Source organism: Aotus nancymaae, unplaced genomic scaffold (genome assembly GCF_030222135.1).
Source record: "Aotus nancymaae isolate 86718 unplaced genomic scaffold, 86718_ANA_hifiasm-v0.15.2.pri h1tg000064l_1, whole genome shotgun sequence".
NCBI lineage: Eukaryota > Metazoa > Chordata > Mammalia > Primates > Aotidae > Aotus > Aotus nancymaae.
Window position 1 is genome coordinate 9,973,340 of NW_026988479.1, and position 20,904 is coordinate 9,994,243.

General features: G+C 45.0%; 2 protein-coding genes across 5 annotated transcripts in view; both read left to right on the top strand.

The window, feature by feature from the left end:
• TXNDC15 (thioredoxin domain containing 15) overlaps positions 1-4,036 on the top strand; it is a 55,712-nt gene extending 51,676 nt beyond the window's left edge. For all 3 annotated transcript variants that reach the window (XM_012438228.2, XM_012438289.2, XM_012438401.2), the window contains 2 exons: positions 132-262; positions 3,331-4,036. In XM_012438228.2, coding sequence (XP_012293651.1) covers positions 132-262; positions 3,331-3,527 — 328 coding nt within the window. In that variant the 3' untranslated portion in view covers positions 3,528-4,036. The remainder of the gene's footprint in view (positions 1-131; positions 263-3,330) is intronic.
• A 4,939-nt stretch (positions 4,037-8,975) lies between these two features.
• Positions 8,976-20,904, top strand: part of PCBD2 (pterin-4 alpha-carbinolamine dehydratase 2) — a 51,600-nt gene continuing 39,671 nt past the window's right edge. For both annotated transcript variants that reach the window (XM_064366340.1, XM_064366339.1), the window contains exons 1-2: positions 8,976-9,059; positions 13,330-13,461. In XM_064366340.1, the coding sequence (XP_064222410.1) occupies positions 8,976-9,059; positions 13,330-13,461 (216 nt within the window). The remainder of the gene's footprint in view (positions 9,060-13,329; positions 13,462-20,904) is intronic.

Sequence of the window (20,904 nt, forward strand, 5' to 3'; positions counted from 1 at the left end):
GTATCAGAAATCTCCTTAGGTCACATGCAACTTCCTCATTTATGTCTGTCCATTCTGATATGGGAATTGTATGAGAAAGCTCTCTATTAATAATAAATTCAGGTTTTCTGACTGACTTCTTTCTCTTGTAGCCTTTCTACCAGGTTTGGCACTGTAGCTGTTCCTAATATTTTGTTATTTCAAGGAGCTAAACCAATGGCTAGATTTAATCATACAGATCGAACATTGGAAACACTGAAAATCTTCATTTTTAATCAGACAGGTATGTGGAAGTAATGTGCTGAGGAAGAAGGTATTCTATTGCTGGGGGTCTGTGCCTTCTGTGGGTTCTGATCTGCTATAATCCTTAATTGAACGATTCAAGATTGACTTTGAGTTGTAAAACTTCTCTTCCAATGAACTGTTATAATCCTTCTAATGAACTGTTAAATACCTCCCAATCAGTGTGAAGCTTAACATGAACAGGTAATTTTAATTATTATGGATATATATTTTTTCCTTTTTTTTGAGGCAGAGTCTCATTCTGTTGCCCAGGCCGGAGGGAAGTGGCATGATCTTGGCTCACTGCAGCCTCTGCCTCTTCGGTTCAAGTGATTCTTGTGCCTCAGCCTCCCGAATAGTTGGGATTACAGGTGTGTGCCACCTTGCCCAGCTAATTTTTGTATTTTTAGTAGAGATAGGGTTTCACCATATTGGCCAGGATGGTCTCGAACTCCTGGCCTCAAGTGATTCGCCTACTTCAGCCTCCCAAAGTGCTGGGATTACAGGTGTGAGCCACCGCGCCTGGTCTATTATTGATACTTGATTGATTGATTTATTGATTGAGACGGAGTCTTGCTCTGTCACCCAGGCTGGAGTACAGTGGCACAATCTCGGCTCACTGTAACCTGCCTCCTGGGTTCAAGTGATTCTTCTGCCTCAGCCTTCCCAGTAGCTGGGATCATAGGTGTGTGCCACCACACCCAGTTAATTTCTGTATTTTTTTTTTTTTTTTTTTTTTTTTTTGAGGCGGAGTTTCGCTCGTTACCCAGGCTGGAGTGCAATGGCGCGATCTCGGCTCACCGCAACCTCCGCCTCCTGGGTTCAGGCAATTCTCCTGCCTCAGCCTCCTGAGTAGCTGGGATTACAGGCACGCGCCACCATGCCCAGCTAATTTTTTGTATTAGTAGAGACGGGGTTTCACCATGTTGACCAGGACGGTCTCGATCTCTTGACCTCGTGATCCACCCGTCTCGGCCTCCCAAAGTGCTGGGATTACAGGCTTGAGCCACCGCGCCCGGCCAATTTCTGTATTTTTTAAGTCGAGACAGGGTTTCGCCATGTTGGCCAGGCTGGTCTTGCACTCCTAACCTCAAGTGATCTGCCTGCCTCAGCCTTCCAGAGTGCTGGGATTACAGGCTTGAGCCACTATGCCTGGCCTATTACAGATATTTCAAAACAAGTTTTATTGAAATATAATTCACATACAAATACATATAATTCACTTTACATATATATATATATATATAACTTTTTACACACATTTTTCACTTAAGTTTAATACTTACACAAAGATATGCATAAATCATGAGTGTACAGGGTGATGAATTTTCACAAAGTGAACACCCTGGGTAACCACTCTGATTAAGAAACAGAATATTGGCTTATGCATGTAATCCCAGCACTTTGGGAAGCCTACGTGGGTGGATAACTTGAGGCCAGGAGTTTGAGACCAGCCTGGCAATATGGTGAAACCCTGTCTCTACTAAAAATACAAAAACTAGTGGGGCATGGTGGTGGGCACCTGTAGTCCCAGCTACTCGGGAGGCTGAGGCTTAAGAATTGCTTGAGCCCAGGAGGCAGAGGCTGTAGTGAGCTGAGATTGCAGAACTATGGGTGACAGAGCGAGACTCTGTCTCAAAAAACAAAGAAAAGAAACAGAACATTACCAGTCTACCTTTAGTACCACTGCTCCTGCCTTCCCCAGGGATAACCACAGTTTGACTCCTAATATCATAGACTGTGTTACTTGTTTTAGACTTCATATTAATGGAGACACACAGGATGTTTTCTTTTGTGTCTCTTTTTTTTAATCCAGCAGTATGCTTGTGTGATGTACCTGTATATATGTATGATTATGTTTTGTTCATTTTCTTTGCTGCTACTGTTCCATTTATTAATCCATTTGTAGATGTTATCTTAATTTCTTCATATTTGCCAAAATGTATGGCCTTATTTTTTATTGTTTGTAAAGTTTAAGCATTGTAAATTGAAAAAACTACCTCCATTGGAAGAGTTCATTCCTCTAAAGCCTCACTCTCAGTTATGAGCATCCCACTCTTCCCAAAGTGTACTCAGTAGAAATAAATACAAATTGCAACACACATAGCATATATATTAAGTTGCATATAATCATTTTAGCTAACATTAAAGAACAAAGAGCTGAGCTGGCTGATAGGAACAAAAGTAGGGTATTACCAGGTGGTTAGCTAGTACAAGTCTTGTAATGGATCCCTGATTGTCATTTCAATTGATGTATGGAGAGGGAGCCATTTTGTTCAATGCGCTAACCAAACCTAGAACACAAATCTTGGAGTCAAAGCATCTGTGGTAATACCTGTTCCTAGTGACGGCTTGTTATAACAATTCTTTCAGTAAATTATTAAAAGCTTTTTGAGGCCAGGTGTGGTGGCTCACACCTATAATCCCAGCACTTTGGGAGGCCGAGGCGGGCAGATCAACTGAGCTCTGGATTTCGAGACCAGCCTGGCCAACATGGCAAAACTCTGTCTCTACTAAAAATACAAAAAATTAGCCGGACACGATGGTGTGTGCCAGCTACTCGGGAGGCTGAGAATCACTTGAACTTAAGAGGTGGAGGTTGCAGTGAGCCGAGATCGTGCCACTGCGCTCCAGCCTGGGAGACAGAGCAGCCCTCCATCTCAGAAAAAAAAAAGCATTTTGAATTTAGCATTACTTAGCCTGTGGAAACATTCTGTAGATTCCTGAGAGGAGTTTTACTAGTTACTTACTGAACTTTGGTCTCAAAAGACACCAAAAGGCAACTCTTATAAATAGATTGGCTAAGAAACTGCTGATTTCACAGAAATTCTAGTGTTTTAGTTGTGAACAGCTGAATGGATTCCTGATCCTTTGATGTGGTCGGGAGAAAGGCAACTTATAAATTACACTGACAGGCACGTGAAATCCATCCCAGATATTAATATGCATACTAGTGGCAGTGTTTAGTTTAGGACTGCATATCATTTTGCATACCATGCATAATACTTGAGAAAAATCTGTGGCGGGTGCTTTTTCTGTCTGGTTTGAAACCATTGATTTTTCTTTCAGGTATAGAAGCCAAGAAGAATGTGGTGGTAACTCAAGCCGACCAAATAGGCCCTCTTCCCAGCACTTTGATAAAAAGTGTGGACTGGTTGCTTGTATTTTCCTTATTCTTTTTAATTAGTTTTATTATGTATGCTACCATTCGAACTGAGAGTATTCGGTGGCTAATTCCAGGACAAGAGCAGGAACATGTGGAGTAGTGATGGACTGAAAGAAGTTGGAAAGAGGAACTTCAGTCCTTCGTTTCAGAAATTAGTGCTGCAGTTTCGTACATTTTCTCCAGTGAAGTGTTGACTTGAAATTTCAGTCCGATTAAAAGAATCATGCATTTGTTGAACTACTGAAAGTATAAAAAAATTATAAACTGGTGTTTTAACTAGTATTGCAATAAGCAAATGCAAAAATATTCAATAGAGTGCACGATTCTTGTTTTTACTACATGAACGTAATCCCGTTTGAAATGTGAAGACGTATTCTGGTAGAATAGTGAGTAGAATGACATGCTTACTATACAGAAGGCAAAAATAGGACTCTCAGATTATAGTTTTAGGAAACCCTTGATTCCTTATATATGTTTAAGAAGGTTAGTTTTCTGTTTTTTTGCAACTTTTTTTTCCAGAGTCTATAGCAGGAAAGTATGTAACTAGAATTGGTTAGTGTGACCCCTCAAGTAGCAAGTGAAGGAAAATAAAAGAGTCAAATGCCTTGATGTTTGTGATCTCTACTTTCACTCAAAAAATCTGAAGTGTTTTAAGTTCTTTCTGGTTAAGGCAGATGTTAGGAGAAAGTAAATGCTGTAACTAAAGCTCAATTATTATCAGTTCTATGCTAATGTATATATTTTAGTCATAGTTATCTAACCAGCATGCATTAATTGAACCTTAAAATGTTCCTAGCAGGCCGGGCATGGTGGCTGATACCTGTAATCCCAGCACTTTGGGAGGCTGAGGCAGGAGGATCACTTGAGGTTAAGAGTTCGAGACTGGCCTGGCCAACTTGGTGAAACCCTGTTTCTACTAAAAATACAAAAAAAATTAGCCAGGCATGGTGGTGGGTGCCTGTAATGCCAGCTACTCAGGAAGCTGAGGCAGGAGAATTGCTTGAACCCAGGAGGTGGAGCTTGCAGTGAGCCGAGATCATGTCACTGCACTCCAGCCTGGGCAACAAGAGTAAAACTCTCTCTCTCAAAAAAAAAAAAGGTGTAGAAGTATAGAACACTGTTATTGCCCACAAGTTGATTTTAGTCTAGTTCAAGACACATTTAGTAAAGAGACAACATGTAATTTAAACAATTTTTTTGAAAACCTATTTCCAAAAGATCCCTTAAATTCAGATATGACAGCTAATTACCCCATGATACTTTTATACTAATCATTTCCTGGATTTTAGAGTAGTTGAACGTTTATTTCATAAGGCACCCTAAATTCTATAGAAATAAAACTTTAGGCTGGGCATGATGGCTCACGCCTGTAATCCTAGCACTTTGGGAGGCTGAGATGGGTGGATCACCTCAGGTCAGGAGTTCCAGACCAGCCTGACCAACATGGTGAAACTCACCTCTACTAAATACAAAAAAATTAGCCAGGTGTGGTGGTATACAATCCCATTTACTTAGGAGGCTGAGGTAGGAGAATGACTTGAACCCAGGAGGCAGAGATTGCAGTGAGCCGAGATTGCACCATTGCACTCCAGCCTGGGCAACAAGAGCAAAAGTCCATCTCAAAAACAAACAAAACAAAATGAAAACCTCAGCTGAGTCTCCTTCTTAGAGTGTTGTAATGAATGGGAGTTTGTAACTTTTATGTGTCATGTTGTGAACAGCTGTGGTTGGGGTGGTCACTGGCAGGAGGTCACTACCATATCTCAGAATGGCACATTATTTCCATTTCACAAATGAGCACGCTGAGGTGTACAGTTAGATAACTTGCCCAGGTTACACAGATTGTAAGTTGAAGCTGGGATTTGAATCTTCACGTGTATACTTATAAATACAAATGTAAGGAAAACTCTGGTGAGTCCATCTCTTATAATAACTAACATTCGAGTAATTACTGTAGAGTGCCAAGTACTGTTTGAGATGCTTTATGTAGACTATTTTGTTTAAATATCCTCATTTTAAAGAATGAACTGTCTGGGCACAGTAGCTCATGCCTATAATCTCAGCACTTTGGGAAGCTGAGGCTGGTGGATTGCTTGAGTCCCAGGAGTTCGAGATCAGCCTGGTTAACAAGGTGAAACTGTGTCTTTATTAAAAATACAAAAAAGTCTTTGGGAGGCCGAGGCAGGTGGATCACGAAGTCAAGAGATCGAGACCATCCTGGTCAACATGGTGAAACCCCGTCTCTACTAAAAATACAAAAAATTAGCTGGGCATGGTGGTGCGTGCCTGTAATCCCAGCTACTCAGGAGGTTGAGGCAGGAGAATTGCCTGAACCCAGGAGCCGGAGGTTGCGGTGAGCCGAGATCACGCCATTGCACTCCAGCCTGGGTAATGAGCGAAACTCCGCCTCAAAAAAAAAAAAAAAAAAAAAAAAAATTAGCTGGGCAGGGTGGTGTGTCCCTGTAGTGCCAGCTACTTGGGGCGCTGAGGTGGGAGAATCATCTGAGTCCAGGAAGTTGAGGTTGCAGTGAGCTGTAATTGTGCCACCGTGCTCCAGCCTAGGCAATCAGAGTGAGACCGGCTCAAACAAAAGAAAAACACCTGAGTTTTTTTTTTTTTTTGAAAAAAAAAAAAAAAAAATTTGCTCTCATTCATGCAGCTTCCAGTGACTGGACCAGGCTTTAAATTTACTCCAAAACCTCTATGTGGGATGGCACCCTGTCCTGCCTCTGCACCATGGCCCAGCTACATGGGATTCCTCTGGAGGGAAATGTGGAGCAGAGATTCCCTGGAGAGGGGGTTGAAGTATACAGAAGAGGATCAGTCTCGAAATGCTGGTACTGTCAGCTGCGGAGACTCGTGCCTGGAATCCTAGGATTGCTTCAGTGAGCTGTAATTGTGTCACTGCACTCCAGCCTGGGTGAGAGAGCGAGATCATGTCTCAAAACCCCAAAATCAGAAAACAAAACAAAAACACCAATAGTGTTGAGGGAAAGTGAAAAGGGGAAGGAAGTGATTGAAGACCAGCTAAATAGCCCAAGCTAACTAAGTATGGCATCCACTACAGAGGATGTGGCCAGTAAATCTTTGCTAAGAGACTTAAATCCTATTAATTGGGGAGCTACATGTGTGGGCAGGCAATTCACAGCCCCTATCAGTGGATGTCATTTCCCTGGGCCCTAGCATCTGCCATTTGTTTTTTCAACTAGGTATGAATGATCAAATTTATTTATTTATTTGAGATGGGAGTTTTGCTCTTTTTGCCCAAGCTGTTGTGCAGTGGCCCGATCTCGGCTCACTACAACCACCGCCTCCCAGGTTCAAGAGATTTTCCTGCCTCAGTTTCCTCAGTAGCTGGGACTACAGGTATGCACCACCATGCCCGACTAATTGTTATATTTTTTGTAGAAATGGGGGTTTCACCATGTTGCCCAGCCTCGTCTCAAACTTTTGGGGTCAAGCGATCTGCCTGCTTCAGCCTCCTGAAGTACTGGGATTACAGGTGTGAGCCACCTCGCGTGGCCAGTGACTAGATCCGAGATGCCACAGTTTCATACAGTGGTATTAAGAAAGGAAAATGATGAAAGCAAATTTACTGAAAATAATGAAGGTTCACTTGTTAACTCACATCCAGCAGTTCATTTTTCAGTTCTTTAATGGGAAAATCTGAATAGTTTTCATGATCATAAACACTCAATGTAAATGTCAGAAATACAACTTTTAATTCTTTAGTGACATTTGATTAGGGCCTCCAGTGTGATTCCTCCCAAGTTTTGCTTTTGAAATGGTTACATCTTTTTTTTTTTTTTTTTTTTTGAGACAGAGTCTTGCTCTGTCACCAGGCTGGAGTGCAGTGGTGTGATCTTGGTTTACTGCAGCCTCCACCTCTCTGGTTCAAGCAATTCTCCTGCCTCGGTTTCCTCAGTAGCTGGGATTACAGGTATGCACCACCACACCCAGCTAATTTTTGTATTTTTTGTAGAGATGGGGTTTCACCATTTTGTCCAGGCTAGTCTTGAACTCTTGGCCTCAACTGATCCACCTGCCTCATCCTTCCAAAGTGCTGGGATTACAAGTGTGAGCCACTGCATAGGCGAAATGGTTACATTTTGTCAAATGGGCAAATGGGAAGAAGGTAGATCAGGACAGAAGCCCATGAATTTTAGGCTGCTTTGAGGCAAAATGCTTTATTTTTTCTAGGTCCGTATGTATGGACTGCTAACAACTGCTAAGTTGAAGTTAAATGGACTCTTGTTCTTTTAAAAAAATATTTTGCTATATCCTCTGCTTATTAATTTGCTTAACTTTTTTTTTTTTTTTTTTGAGGTGGGTGAGGGACAGGGTATTTTGCTGTTGCTGGAATGCAGTGGCTCGATTTCGGCTCACTGCAGCCTCCCAGGCTCAAGCCATCCTCCCATCTCAGCCTTCTGGGTAGCTGGGACTACAGGCGTGCACCACCACGCCTGGATTATTTTTGTATTTTTAGTAGAGATGGGGTTTTGCCACGTTAGCCAGGCAGCTCTTGAATGCCTGGCCTTGTGATCCTCCTGCCTTGTCCTCCCAAAGTGTTGTGATTACAGGTATGAGCCACCATGCCCAGCATGCTTAAACTGTTTAGTTAAAAAAAAAAAAAGATACAAATGAATAGTCTTAAAACAATACGCTTTAAAGGGTGATTTTCATAGTATGTCAATTATATCTCAAAAAAGGAAAAAAAAAATGTAATTCCTCCCCAAAAAATGATACAAGAGAAGATTCACCTAAATCTGTTCACAGCTGTCTGCAGAGTGCCTACTGTGTGCTGAGCCTGGGGATACAGAACACGGGCACGTTTGAGAGGGGATTACAGGCGGGGTTTCCATACCCTTTGGTCCAGACAAATGTAGTTGAGTCACCTGGCTCAAGGACTTGGCAGCTGCGCGATGACTGAACAGAGCCTACGTTCGAACCCACGGCTGCAAGACTTACGATCCCCCGATGGGAAATGCCGTGGTTCATTGCCCCAGCGAGTGCTGATGAAAACAGAGGGGGTAGCCCCCGAGCATCCGCCGCTCGTGTATCCCTGCCCAGGCCCGCGACATTCTTCCGCCCGCGCACACTGCGCGCAGCGCCGCCCAGCGGGGAGCCCAGCTCGGTGCCAGCGCCCGGGAAGCGTAGGCGGCCGGCGCCTGAGGCTGCACAAGGTTCCTTCCCGCGCAGGGAGGACCGGGGGCAAGGTCAACGCGCGCCAGCCGGTCTGCGTCCCGGGCACAGACGCGACAGGCCGGCACCGGGTGGGGCTGCGCGCGGCTGCGGGGCCTGCGGCAGTGGGGCGCGCAGAGTCCACTTGATGGCCAAGGGCTATGGCGACCGCTGAAACTCCTGGGGGCCTTTCGGGTCCGGGCTGCGCCTGTGTCCGCGAGACGGTTGGGCGCTGCCCGCACTGCCCTGAAGCTCCGGGCCGGCCACGCAGGGAGACTACTGGGTGGCGGTAGCTGGGCGGGGCCGGGTCGGGGGCGGCTGTGGGCTGCGGGCAGGCAGCGCGCGGGGCAGCCCTCGGCGGACAGCCATGGCGGCGGCGCTCTGGGCGTGGGGGGCGACGCGGCGCGTGTTGTCGGTGCTCCGAGACCGGGGCCCGGGGCTTGCGGCCATGGTGAGTGTCTAGCGGCCGCGGGGGCGGGGGCGGGGGCGGGGGCTGGGGGGTGGCAGCGCGAGGCCGGGCGGTGTCGGCTGAGGGGCCAGCGGGACTGGGGCGGCCGCGGCGTGGGCCAGGCCTTGGGGCTCGGGGGTTGGGTCACCGCGTCCCAGGACCAAGCACCTGCCCGGCGCGCCGCTCAGAGACCGAAGTGTCCGCAGTCTCCGCCACTTGCCTGTTGGCTTAATACTTCCGCCGAAGCCTGCGAACTTACCAACCGGAAACAAACGGGAACGAGTTTTGTTCAACCACAAAAGGCAGACGTGAAAAGTAGTTGCAGAACGATTCGGTGCTCGCGGTGCTGAGGACGAACGGCGCTGCGGGCCCGGCTCCCTACGGCGGCTCCCCGCTCGCGCCTCACTCCATGGGAGCCCACTGAGGTTTTGGAGGAGTTATTAATAAATTGTGTTTTTTGATGAAATACTGGTTTTTCTTTCCTCTTCCAAGGAGCCTTCAGTCAGTTTTCCGGCTGTAGAAATTAACAGTTTGGAGTAAATAGGGGGAAAGTTTTAACATGCAGCACCACCTAGTGGGAAACTAATGTGTTAAACTCACCAACTCATTTTAAGTTGCACTTTAACCATCCATTTCGGTTTGAAATGTTTGCTTTGTTTTGTTTTGTTGTTTTGAGACGGAGTCTCGCTGTGTCCCCGAGCCTGGGGTGCAGTGGCGCAATTTTGGCTCACTGCAACCTCCGCCTCCCATGTTTAAGCTCTTCTCCTTCCTCAGACTCCCGAGTAGCTGGGATTACAGGCGCCCACCACCATGCCCAGCTATTTTTTTTTTTTTAATTTTTATTTTTAGTAGAGACAAGGTTTTGCCATGTTGGCTAGGCTGGTCTCGAACTCCTGACCTCAGGTGATCCACGTGCCTCGGCCTCCCAAAATGCTGGGATTACAGGCTTGCGCCATCGCCTCTGGCCTGAAATTCTTTAATAGAAGAAATTTAAAATAGCTCGTAGATGGAGGAAGATAAGCACTCCACAGCTTCCTGGCCTGGCCTCGAAGGGGAGAACACAAGTTGAATGCCTACTGTCATCTAGGCGTTTCTCCAGGCTTACTCTGCCCCAGGTGGTAGTGATCCATTAAGATTAGGATGTTCTGGGAAGGAATGAATCAAAAGACATGATTTGAGCTCTGCCACGTGCCAGGCTCAATGCTAGGTACTCTCACATTCAAGATCTGTAATCTAAGCCTTTCAAAAAATCTTGGCAGGTAGATATTATAATATCCCCACTACGGACAGAATGACCTCAGAATTCAGAAAAGCCATGTTTAGCATCCCACAGCTAAAAGTAACAAAGCTAGGCCTTAGATCAAGTTTACTCTCTTCAAATCCTAGTCCCCCTTCACTCCCTGAACATATTAAGCCCACCACAAGGGGTTCTGCTGCCAATATATCCTCATGGGGACCTTTGATGTTATGTTGATGAAGTGGCTCTATTTCCCAGTCCTGGGCATAGTCCCTGCTACTGGGCAGGTGTCTGTTGTGGGCATAAAGTGCATACATTGATCTTAATGGGGATGTGGATGGTCCAGCACTCGGAGAAAACACCTCAAAGAGTGTGTTCCACAGACACCAGGTGCCTGCTTCATTACAGACAGCATGTTTAATGGTTTTCTTTGCAGCTACTCAATGTGGACACACATAATTCTGTTTCTTTTCCAAAATCCTCTGAGTTGACAAAATAAGCGTTTAATAAGAATTCTAGATTTCTTATAATTGATATATGTGTTTCAGAACTGTCATTGAAAAACTGATGAATGGATATTTTGATTCTTAATAGTAAATGGTTTACTATTTACTATTTATTTATTACTTACTTTTCTTTCTTTTTTTTTAAAGGACAGGGTCTCACTCTATTGCCCAGGCTGGAGTACAGTGGTGATCATAGCTCACTGCAGCCTCGGACACTTGGTCTCAAGTGATCCTCCCACCTCAGCCTCCCAAGTAGCTGAAACTATGGATGTGCTCCACCACACCCGGCTAGTTTTCAAAATTTTTTTGTAGAGCCGAGGTCTCACTGTGTTGCCTAGGCAGGTCTTGAACTCCTGGCCTCAAATGATCCTCCCACCTCAGCCTCCCAAAGTGCTAGAATTACAGATGTGAGCCACTGTTCCTAGCCCTAGTAACCTAGTAAAAAAATTATTTTTTTTAATATGTAGCCTCATTCTGTTGCCCAGGCTGGATAGCTGGGATTACAGGCATGCACCACCATGCCCAACTAACCTAGTAAGTGGTTTTTAATAAAAAGCTTTTACATACTTTTGTTTAATTAAAAAGTATCCTCAGCTGGGCACGGTGGCTCACGCCTGTAATCCCAGCACTTTGGGAGGCTGAGGTGGGCAGATCCTTTGAGGTCAGGTGTTTGAAACCAGCCCAGCCAACATGGTGAAACCCTGTCTCTCCTAAAAATTCAAAAAATTAGCCAGGCCTGGTGGCATGCGCCTGTAATCACAGATACTCGGGAGGCTGAGGCAGAAGAATGGCTTGAACCTGGGAGGCAGAGATTGCAGTGAGCTGAGATCATGCCACTGCACTCCAGCCTGGGTGACAGAGCAACACTTGGTCTCAGAAAAAAAAAGTACTCTCATTCTTTCCTTTTGTTAGTTGTGGGGAAGAATAGCTGACCTAGCAAAGACTAGAAAGCTGGGTCCTTAGTATTTTTTTCTTCATCTTCATAGAATAAGTTGTCTAAAGGTAAAATCTTTTTGCTCTCAATGTTAGTGATAAAAGATTTTAGGATTTCTGAAGTGGGAGTGAGTTGCAGCTTAATGGCAGAGAATCTGGGGAACGCAGCTTAGCCCACGGTTGCCCTTTGATGACGAGCCTTCACATTAGTTCATCTTTCTGGGTGACAGCCTCTCCCTCACCAGAGCCTACAGTAACTCTGCAAGTAGGTAAGGCAGGAAGTATTGCCTGGAATGAGAACTCAGCTTTCCTGACTTGCAGTAGAGTGTCCATCTCGTCTCTCTGGCCCTGATGTTTAAAGTTCTTTCGGTTAAAAAAACCAATAGCATGGGAAGTGTGGGCCTGTTAATCAACAGAACCTGGGTTTGTGAATGTCTTCACCAGAGTGAGTAGAAACAGGGCAGACAGTGCACACAAGTGCTTCGGACTGGGCAGTTCTCTGGCCAAACTATGGAGTTTGTCTTACTGGCGCTCTGAAAAAAGGGTTTTTCATAAACTCACCCACTGAGGTCATGGCTTTTTACCTCAAGTCCAGAGGATCTGTGGACCCTCAGAAGTTAGATAAAATCCTATGTAAATGTGCATTTGTCTTTTTCCCCTCTGGGGATTGGTTTTCATTAGATGTGACAGGAGATGGTAATTCCAAATTGTTAAAACCATCTTTCATTCTTTTGGTTCTCAAAAGATAGACCAAAGCAGGCTAGCTCTGTACAAATAAGCTCCCTCTATGATATGTTCCCTCTGGCCCCCTCACTGCTGTCTCAGATGTCACCATTCAGCTTCTCTGGCTTATTATAGATACAATAGAGAGTAGTGAAGGCTACTGAGGTGATGTAGGGCCATCCAAAGAGCAACAGACTAGGAGTTTGGAGCCTTGAATTCTAATTCTGGTCCTGCCAATAGACTTGCCACAAGTCCTGGAATGCTGCAGGGTCCAAGATGGCCAGTGGTGAGTCAATCTTTGTTGTATCTGTAATAAACCACAGAAGGGCTGGGTGTGGTCACTCATGCCTGTAGTTCCAGCACTTTGGAAAGCTGAGACAGGTGGGTCCCTTGAGCTCAGGAGTTCGAGACCAGCCTGAGCAACATGGTGAAACCATGTCTCTACCAAAAATACTAAAAATTAGTTGGGTGTGGTGGTGTGCCCCTGTAGTCCCAGCTACTCAGAAGGCTGAGGTGGGGGGATTGCTTGGGCCCGGGAGGCAGAGGTTGCAGTGAGTTGTGATTGCACCACTACACTCCAGCCTGGGTGACAGAGCAAGACTCTGCTTCAAAAAGCAAACCAACCAACCAGAGAAGCTGAATTGTGAAGTTCGAGGCAGCAGTAAGGGGGCCAGAGGTGACGTATCATGGAGGCAGCTTATTTTTCACAGCACTAGCCTTGCTTTGGTCTCTCTTGTGAGAACAGAAGAATGAAAGATAGTTAGAATTTGTTGCCTTTCAGATTTTTGTATGACTCTGCTTAAGGTAAGGAGCCATAAGTTTGAGTTTGAGTAAACTTCTACATTTTCAGATATGAAATGTGTTCTCTTCATAGTCATCAGGCACTCACAGGTTGACGGCAGAGGAGAGGAGCCAAGCTATACTTGACCTTAAAGCAGCAGGATGGTCGGAATTAAGTGAGAGAGATGCCATCTACAAAGAGTTCTCCTTCCAAAATTTTAATCAGGTAATTGTTATAAATTCTTGCTAGAGCTGTGGTCTATTTTTGTCAACTTAGGTTGTACCTTTTTTTTTTTGGACCGAGTTTCCCTCTTGTTGCCTAGGCTGGAGTGCAATGGCATGATCTTGTCTCATCGCAACCTCCACCTCCTGGGTTCAAGCGATTCTTCTGCCTCAGCCTCCCGAGTAGCTGGGATTACAGGTATACGCCACCATGCCTGACTAATTTTTTGTATTTTTAGAAGAGATGGGGTTTCTCCATGTTGGTTAGGCTGGTCTTGAACTCCCAACCTCAGGTGATCCACCTGTCTCGGCCTCCCAAAGTGCTGGGATTACAGGTGTGAGCCACCACTCCTGGCCAATTTTTGTATTTTTAGGAGAGACAGGGTTTTGCCATGTTGGCCAGGCTGGTCTCGAATTCCTGACCTCAAATGATCCGCCCACCTCGGCCTCCCAAAGTGCTGGGATTACAGGCATGAGCCAGCGTGCCCGGCCTAGGCTGTAACTCTTTGTGATTCTCCCAGTTGTCTGGTCCCATGTAGATCCAGGATTCAACTCTTCCCTTCTTTAAGAATTCAGTGATAAGAGTTACATCCTGTTGACACTTGCCGTCACCCACCTGGGCGATGTTTAGCTCTGGGGAAAGAGGGTGGTTTGTGTTATTTGGAAAACAATACTGAAACTACTATTGCTTTGATTTGGTGTTGGTTAGGATATTTAGGTTTTTTTTTTTTTTGAAATTTTAGATAACAGTAAAAGACAGTGTAAGCTTTTTATTATTGATTATTATTTTTTGAGACAGGGCCTTGCTCTGTTGCCCAGGCTGGAGTACAGTGGTGTGACTGTGGCTCACTGCCACCTTGACCTCCTGGGCTCAGATTATCCTCCCACCTCAGCCTCCCGAGTATCTGGGACTATAGGAATGTGCCACACCCAGCTAATTTTTCTATTGTTTGAAGAGACAGGGTCTGGCTATCTTGCCCAGACTGGTCTCCAATTCCTGGCCTCAAGTGATCCTCCTGCTTTAGCCCCCTAATGTGCCAGGAATATAGGTGTGAGCCACTGTGCCCAGCCTAAGCTTTATATATTTATCTGAAGGGGGCATGAATAAAACTGGCTGAGGAAGATATACCTGCTTGACTTATTTTCCTCTACTTTTTCTGGGCTGTTGGTAATTTTTCTTTCTTCCCGCAGTTAAATTTCTAGCTCTAAATCATTTCCCAGGCTGCACCCTTTCCCCTGATTGGGTTATTTTTCTCCAGCCCAGTAGCCAGATCCTGAACCTTTTCTTAAAACCTGACCTCCCCCTTGGAGAGTCAGCTTTAACAAGGTAACTGTTCCATTAGGGCCCCACCCTGTTTAGAGAGTCATCTCCCATGACTTTCCCTTCAGTTATTACTCCACTGCATTTATATAAGGTAAACGCTTTTGACTATGTTGTTTGTTCAGTTAGTTTGGTAATCCTTTGGACAGATTTATTGTTTTTATTTATATTGGGTGTCGGCATCTAGAAGTCAGAGACCATGTTTGCTTAAATAACTCTCTATTGTACCTAACACAGTTCTGGGTACAAACAGGCATTTGATAAATGCAGACATTGATTACAGTGTTTGCTCGTTTCTAGAAGGGTGTGTGAGGACCAGATTCGCACCAAAGAAACCCTCGGCGTGTTTTCCTAGTAAATGCCGTTGGCTCCACTGAGTTGCGTGCCCGATTCTGTTCTCTATCCATCTGGCTGCCAGCCTTCTGCTGTGAGTCCTCAACTCCTAAGGAAACCTGGACCAAGCAGACTCCCTGTCCCCACTGCCCCACGTGCTCGACAGCTCTTGTCAGGGGCTTAGCGCTCTGCGGCTGGTGGCAGGGAATCCCGTTGGTACAGTAAGCCTGTGTATAAGCTCTGGGTAGCATTTTCCAAGCTTATTAAAATTCTTGCATGTGTACAGCTTGACTTCTTTAAACCTGGCCTAATTTATTGGGCTTGAACATGTGGCTTAAAGTACTTGAGTGGTTTTTCCTCAGGTCCTGCCCATGAGTCAGTCCTCCAGCACCATTCTGACCTTGCGCTCAGGGTGACTTTCAGCAATGGTAGGGAAGCATACTGGATCAATTGTAACATTATTCACTGGGGCATTTAATTAAGTAGACTCTTTTCCCCATTCACCCAACTTTTAGGAAAACAGGCAGATGAACCAGCACTGAGATTATATCTGGGGGTCATCAGTTTTCCCGCCAGGCTCCTATGACTTCTGCCTGTACCGTGGCCAATGATGGTAACTGATGTCCTGACAGTTATCAGTGCCTTCCAGCGAAGCACAACTAGGAACACACCTATAGTCGAACAAGTTGAGCTTACTGCAGTGAGGGAGAAGGCACGCCAAAGGCCCCATGAGGCGCCTCAGGAAACGGTGTTGGGAAGCCAGGATAGGATTTGGGCTTGTAGTAGTGATTTGGGGACTTTGCTCTGGATTAGATGCTGTCAGGAAATGGGTACTTCTGTCATTTAGCATTTTAATTAATTATATCTGTAGGGAGAGGAGATTAAAGTGGTGCCGAAACTGAAATTGAAAAAGAAGCAATAGTCACTCGTTAGCTGGGAGACGAGGACGTTTGGAATTTTGTGGCTTGGACAAAGTTCATGTTTTGTCTGTGTTCAGATATTGCAGAGTGGTCTTGTTCTTGTCTTCATCCATCATGGTCACAGAGTGGCCTTTTCTGATGTTGATGCTGATGTTGAAAAGGAGAACAGCAAGGACTGGCTGATAGTGCCAGGCCAGTGTCCAGAGATTAGGAGCTGCTTTTCTCTTGCTCACAACTGGTGAGTAGGGTAGTGACCCTCCGGCACTGACAGGTCCTCATTCATCTTTCATCTAGGACAGAAAAGCCATTTTTTTTTTTAATTGTAACAACAGCATAACATTAAATAGGATGGTGTAAATAAAAAAAATTTCCTATCCCAACTACTTTTATTTTTCTCTGTTCTCTTCTGGTCTTTCTCCATGGCTATGTTTTCCAAGTATGCCAGAGAATGCCAGTTATACATGTGGTTAAGTTTTATTTTATTTTATTTACTTTTTTTTAGATGGAGTCTTGCTTTGTTGCCCAGACTGGAGTACAGTGGTGCGATCTTGGCTCATTGCAACTTCCACTTTCCGGGTTCAAGCGATTCTCCTGTCTCAGCCTCCCAAGTAGCTACAGTGCATGCCACCCGGCTACAGGTGTGCGCCACCACACCTGGCTAGTTTTTTATATTTTTAGTAGAGACGGCATTTCACCGTGTTAGCCAGGATGGTCTCAAGCTCCTGACCTTGTGATGTGCCCACCTTGGCCTCCCAAAGTGTTGGGATTACAGGTGTGAGCCACTACACCTGGCCACCATGTGGTTAAATTAAAAAAAAAAATTAATTTTATCATAAAACATTCATTAATTAAACAAAAATTTATTAAGCATTTTCTGTATGCTAGGTACTACTGTAACCTCATGTAGTTCCCATCCCAGTGGAAAGATAGACAATAAACAGATGAATAGGAAATGTAATTTCAGCTAGTGATGAGTACCATGGAGAATAAAGTAGCATATTGGAATGGAGAGGGGTGGAGGCACTCTTGGAGGTGGAGTGTTCTGGAAAGGCCTTTCTGGGGAGGGGACCTCTGAGGCCTGAATAATGTGAAGGAGCTCAGCACGTGACGATCCAAGGGAAGAGCTTTCCAGATGGAGAGAACAGCAAGCACAGAGTTCCCGAAGCAGAATGACCTTGGCATGATTGAGCCAGAAGCAGAAAGCCAGTGTCCTGGAGTGGAGCAGGAGACGAGATGAGGGGAAGTGTCAGAGCATGGGACCTTCTTGGCCTGGTGAGGAGTCTGGATTTTATTCTGTGAAGGAAAGCTACTGGAGGATTTCAGGCGGAGAAGTGTCGTTCTGTGGCTGTGTTCTAAAAAACCACCCTGCTGTTCTGCTGAGAATAGGTGGTAGGAGGGTCAGAGTGGAAGCAGCAGACTCTGTAGAACACTGTTGCAGACATCTAGGCCAGAGACGATGGGGGACTTACGGAGGCAGCAGTCGGGGTGGAGAGAAATGTCGGGTTCCTCATGTTTTGAAAGTAGAATAATCTAGACTTGCTGAGTGATTGGATGTGGGGAAGGGGAGGGTCAAGGATGGCACCAAGGCTTTGGTTCAAGCTATAGAGTAAAGGGTAGTGCCACTGGTGCCATTTACTGAGCTGGGAAAGATGGGATGCTCAAACGGATACAGATATTTGGAGATTACAAGTATAGATTTTTCAAGGGATTCTCCTAGCATAGGTGGATGAAGTAGCCATAGGTGTCAGTTGCTCTTAGCCTCCTGTTTCCACCCTTGGTGGTACATGGGCTCTGCATTGCATCATGGGTCAGTGGGCAATGTGTTGGTGACACACGGTGACTCTGTGGCAGATAGCATGGCAATGCTGGGACCCGAGGCAGGGAGTTTCCACACTCAGAGCGCTTGGATCCAGACAGGGTGGGGTTGGCATTTGTAAAGGAGCTTTGCTTTTTGTTGTTGTTGTTGTTCCTGTAGACAGCAGGTGGGAGAGGTCTGCAAGTGACATATAAACCTCAGTGTTTGGTAACTGCAGGGTGTCTGTGTTGAAAGAACAAAACGTCAGGTAGAAATGTGGGTGTGAGTGTCCCATAAAGATAGATTTTGTTATGTGTGACGTGTATGGGATGAACTGGAAGCTTACAGAATCCGAGGGAATTTTAAGCTTAAAAGTAGGTGCAGAAAGTGAGGCTTTGGAACCCAGGAAATAGCTACTACAGGTGCCAGCAGGTGGAACCCTCCAGGGCAGGAGCCCAGCCAGCCAGGCGGCAATACCCCTGTCTGCCCCCAGAAGGCTGTCCCTGTTCTTTCACTCCTGAATACCTGGGCCACACTTGTTCAGCATGGAAATAAGCTCAGGATCTGGAATGGCTAAGTGGCAGTGGCTGGGCACCTGGGTGAATGATGAATTTTGCGTGTAGGACATGAGGAGTTTCCAACAGGTGATTCAGGAGGATGGGACCGAGCTTTGTAGGAATCAGCTGTGGTTCTCTGCAGAGGAGCTCCTGGGGCCTGTGTGTGCTTTCTTTGGTGGGCCTGCCCAGCAGGGCATTCAGTCATGTTGGATGGAATCATATGAACTGGTTGATATTCAGGGCAAGGTCCAGGCTTTATTGGTTCTGTATCTTGTTCGTCACTTTTGGTGGCTGTGCTGCTGTCACTGAAGCTTTCTGAAGCTGGAGCAGGAGGGAGGAGGAGCCGACCGGGCACCCAGGCTGGGGTGGTGTTGCCCTCCACATCCTAGCAGCAGTAGCACCATATGTGACTTTGGGGTTTGTAAAATGTTTCTCTTCCTGTGCCCACAGAGACTCCTGGGTAGAGCAGTTCAAAGTTACTGTTGCTGCCTTACTTTATATAAATGTTTTATTGAGGAATTTGATAATAGGCTTATGGTGAACATTTTGAAACACTTAGTGAAGTCAAAGGCTTGATGATACCAGAAGAAAGACAACTGCTGATGAAAGTCTTAACAATCCTCCGCAGGATATTGGTGGAGGTCTCCATAGCTCTCATTGTGAACGAATTAGTTTGGGTTTGATTGTTCTTTGTTGTACACATCAAAGTTATGCGTGAGTAATGCATCTGTGTACTCTTGAAAGAGGATATTCTACCTGTGGAGGGAGGGTAGGGAAGCACTCCCAAAGAGGATGCTTGTGGCGTGGGCATCATATCGGTTAGAAAATGTCATTTTGCGGCCGGGCATCATGGCTCGTGCCTGTAATCCCAGCACTTTGGGAGGCCGAGGCAGGCAGGTCACCTGAGGTCAGGGGTTCAAGACCACTCTGGCCAAAATGGTGAAACCCCTTGTCTACTGAAAAAAAAAAAAAAAGAAAAAATAGCTGGACATGGTGGCAGATGCCTGTAATCTCAGCTACTTGGGAGGCTGAGGCAGGAGAATGGCTTGAACCTGGGAGGCAGAGGTTGCAGTGAGCCAAGATCGTGGTACTGCACTCCAGCCTGGGTGACAGAGTGAGACTCCATCTCAAAAAAAAAAAAAAAAAAGAGAAAATGTCATTTTGCGTTTAAAGTATAAGCTAATGTTTGTGTGTCCGGCACCAGGTAAAGTGAAAACTCGCATGGTTATCACACACTAGTTTGCATTGAACATGTGCCCATGATTGGCTTTGTAACCACAGCGGACTAGAAACCTGAGATAGTGTTCATAGTTTTCACTGGAATAGAGTAGAGACACTCATATATTTTAGCAAACTTTACCTAAAGTTTGAGAAGCTAATGAACATACCTGTGTAGTGTTCATGTTGGTGTTCCCTTTGGAGTTCTTCCTGAGCAGGACCATGTTTGATGCTCCCAGGAGGTGACTGGAACATGAGTGCTGGTATCCACCAGGGCAGGGAAATAATAGCCTGAAATGTTATCATTTGGAGTTTCGCTGCTGCTGTTTGTATGGTACAATAGGTCTAGACCTGCTGTGTATTTGTAAAAGCGCATGCAATAGCTAGATGAGGAGAAATGTAAAACAGCCGTCAACAATGCAAATGTAACACTGCACTGCGGTGTGAGAACACTGTGGTCCTTACACCATCCTTTAATAAAAATAGGCTTTTAACTGCATCGTTGTCTCTTAGTCCTGTAGTAAATCTTCTGTTTACAGAACTTAGCCTGAGTATTTTGTAAAAGTCAAGCAGCCAAGAAGTATGATTTCCTCAACAGTCTTTGTCTTGCCTTTTTACAGATGGAGTAAAATCAGGTGTGTAAAAAATAAAAAAGCAGTTTGAGCTGACGTGAAAGGTATTTCAGATTTATGCTTTGCAGATGATATTGGTATGATTAATGCATTCATTGCTTTTTTTTATTGCTTTTCACAGATAATGTACATGATGCATGGAAAATGTTGTGGGTTTAAATCTTTGCCAGGTTTAGACTGTGAATATCAGCAGATGTTATCATATAAGTACCATAATTATTATAAAATAAAAAATTTGTCATGAAATGCAGTGACATAAATTTCATTTATGTAAATTGCTTTCATTAGTATAAAACCTTAGTGTAGCTGTTAGGGTTTGTGAAGCACTTTAGATGAGATTAGCTTGGTATAAAGTGGTCACAAATGGGTTGCTTTAAATTTAACTGACAAGAAAATAACATTCAAAGCTTAGGAAATTACTGAGGCATTTGTTTTCAGCCTGCATTGCTGGTACCGCTTAAACAGGTTGACTATGAATTAATAACAATAGACTGCAGGCTCAATAATTGCAGAAAATAATTGAAAGGAGACCTTAAATAATCACTCAAAAGTATTTGGTCTTGCTCTTTTCTGTTCTGTTTCTGTTTTTCTTAGGTATGCCTGCCTACCACTTTAGTACTGCCATTATCAACAGCGTTTGGGTTTGCACAGCAGGAGTTTTGTCAATAGTT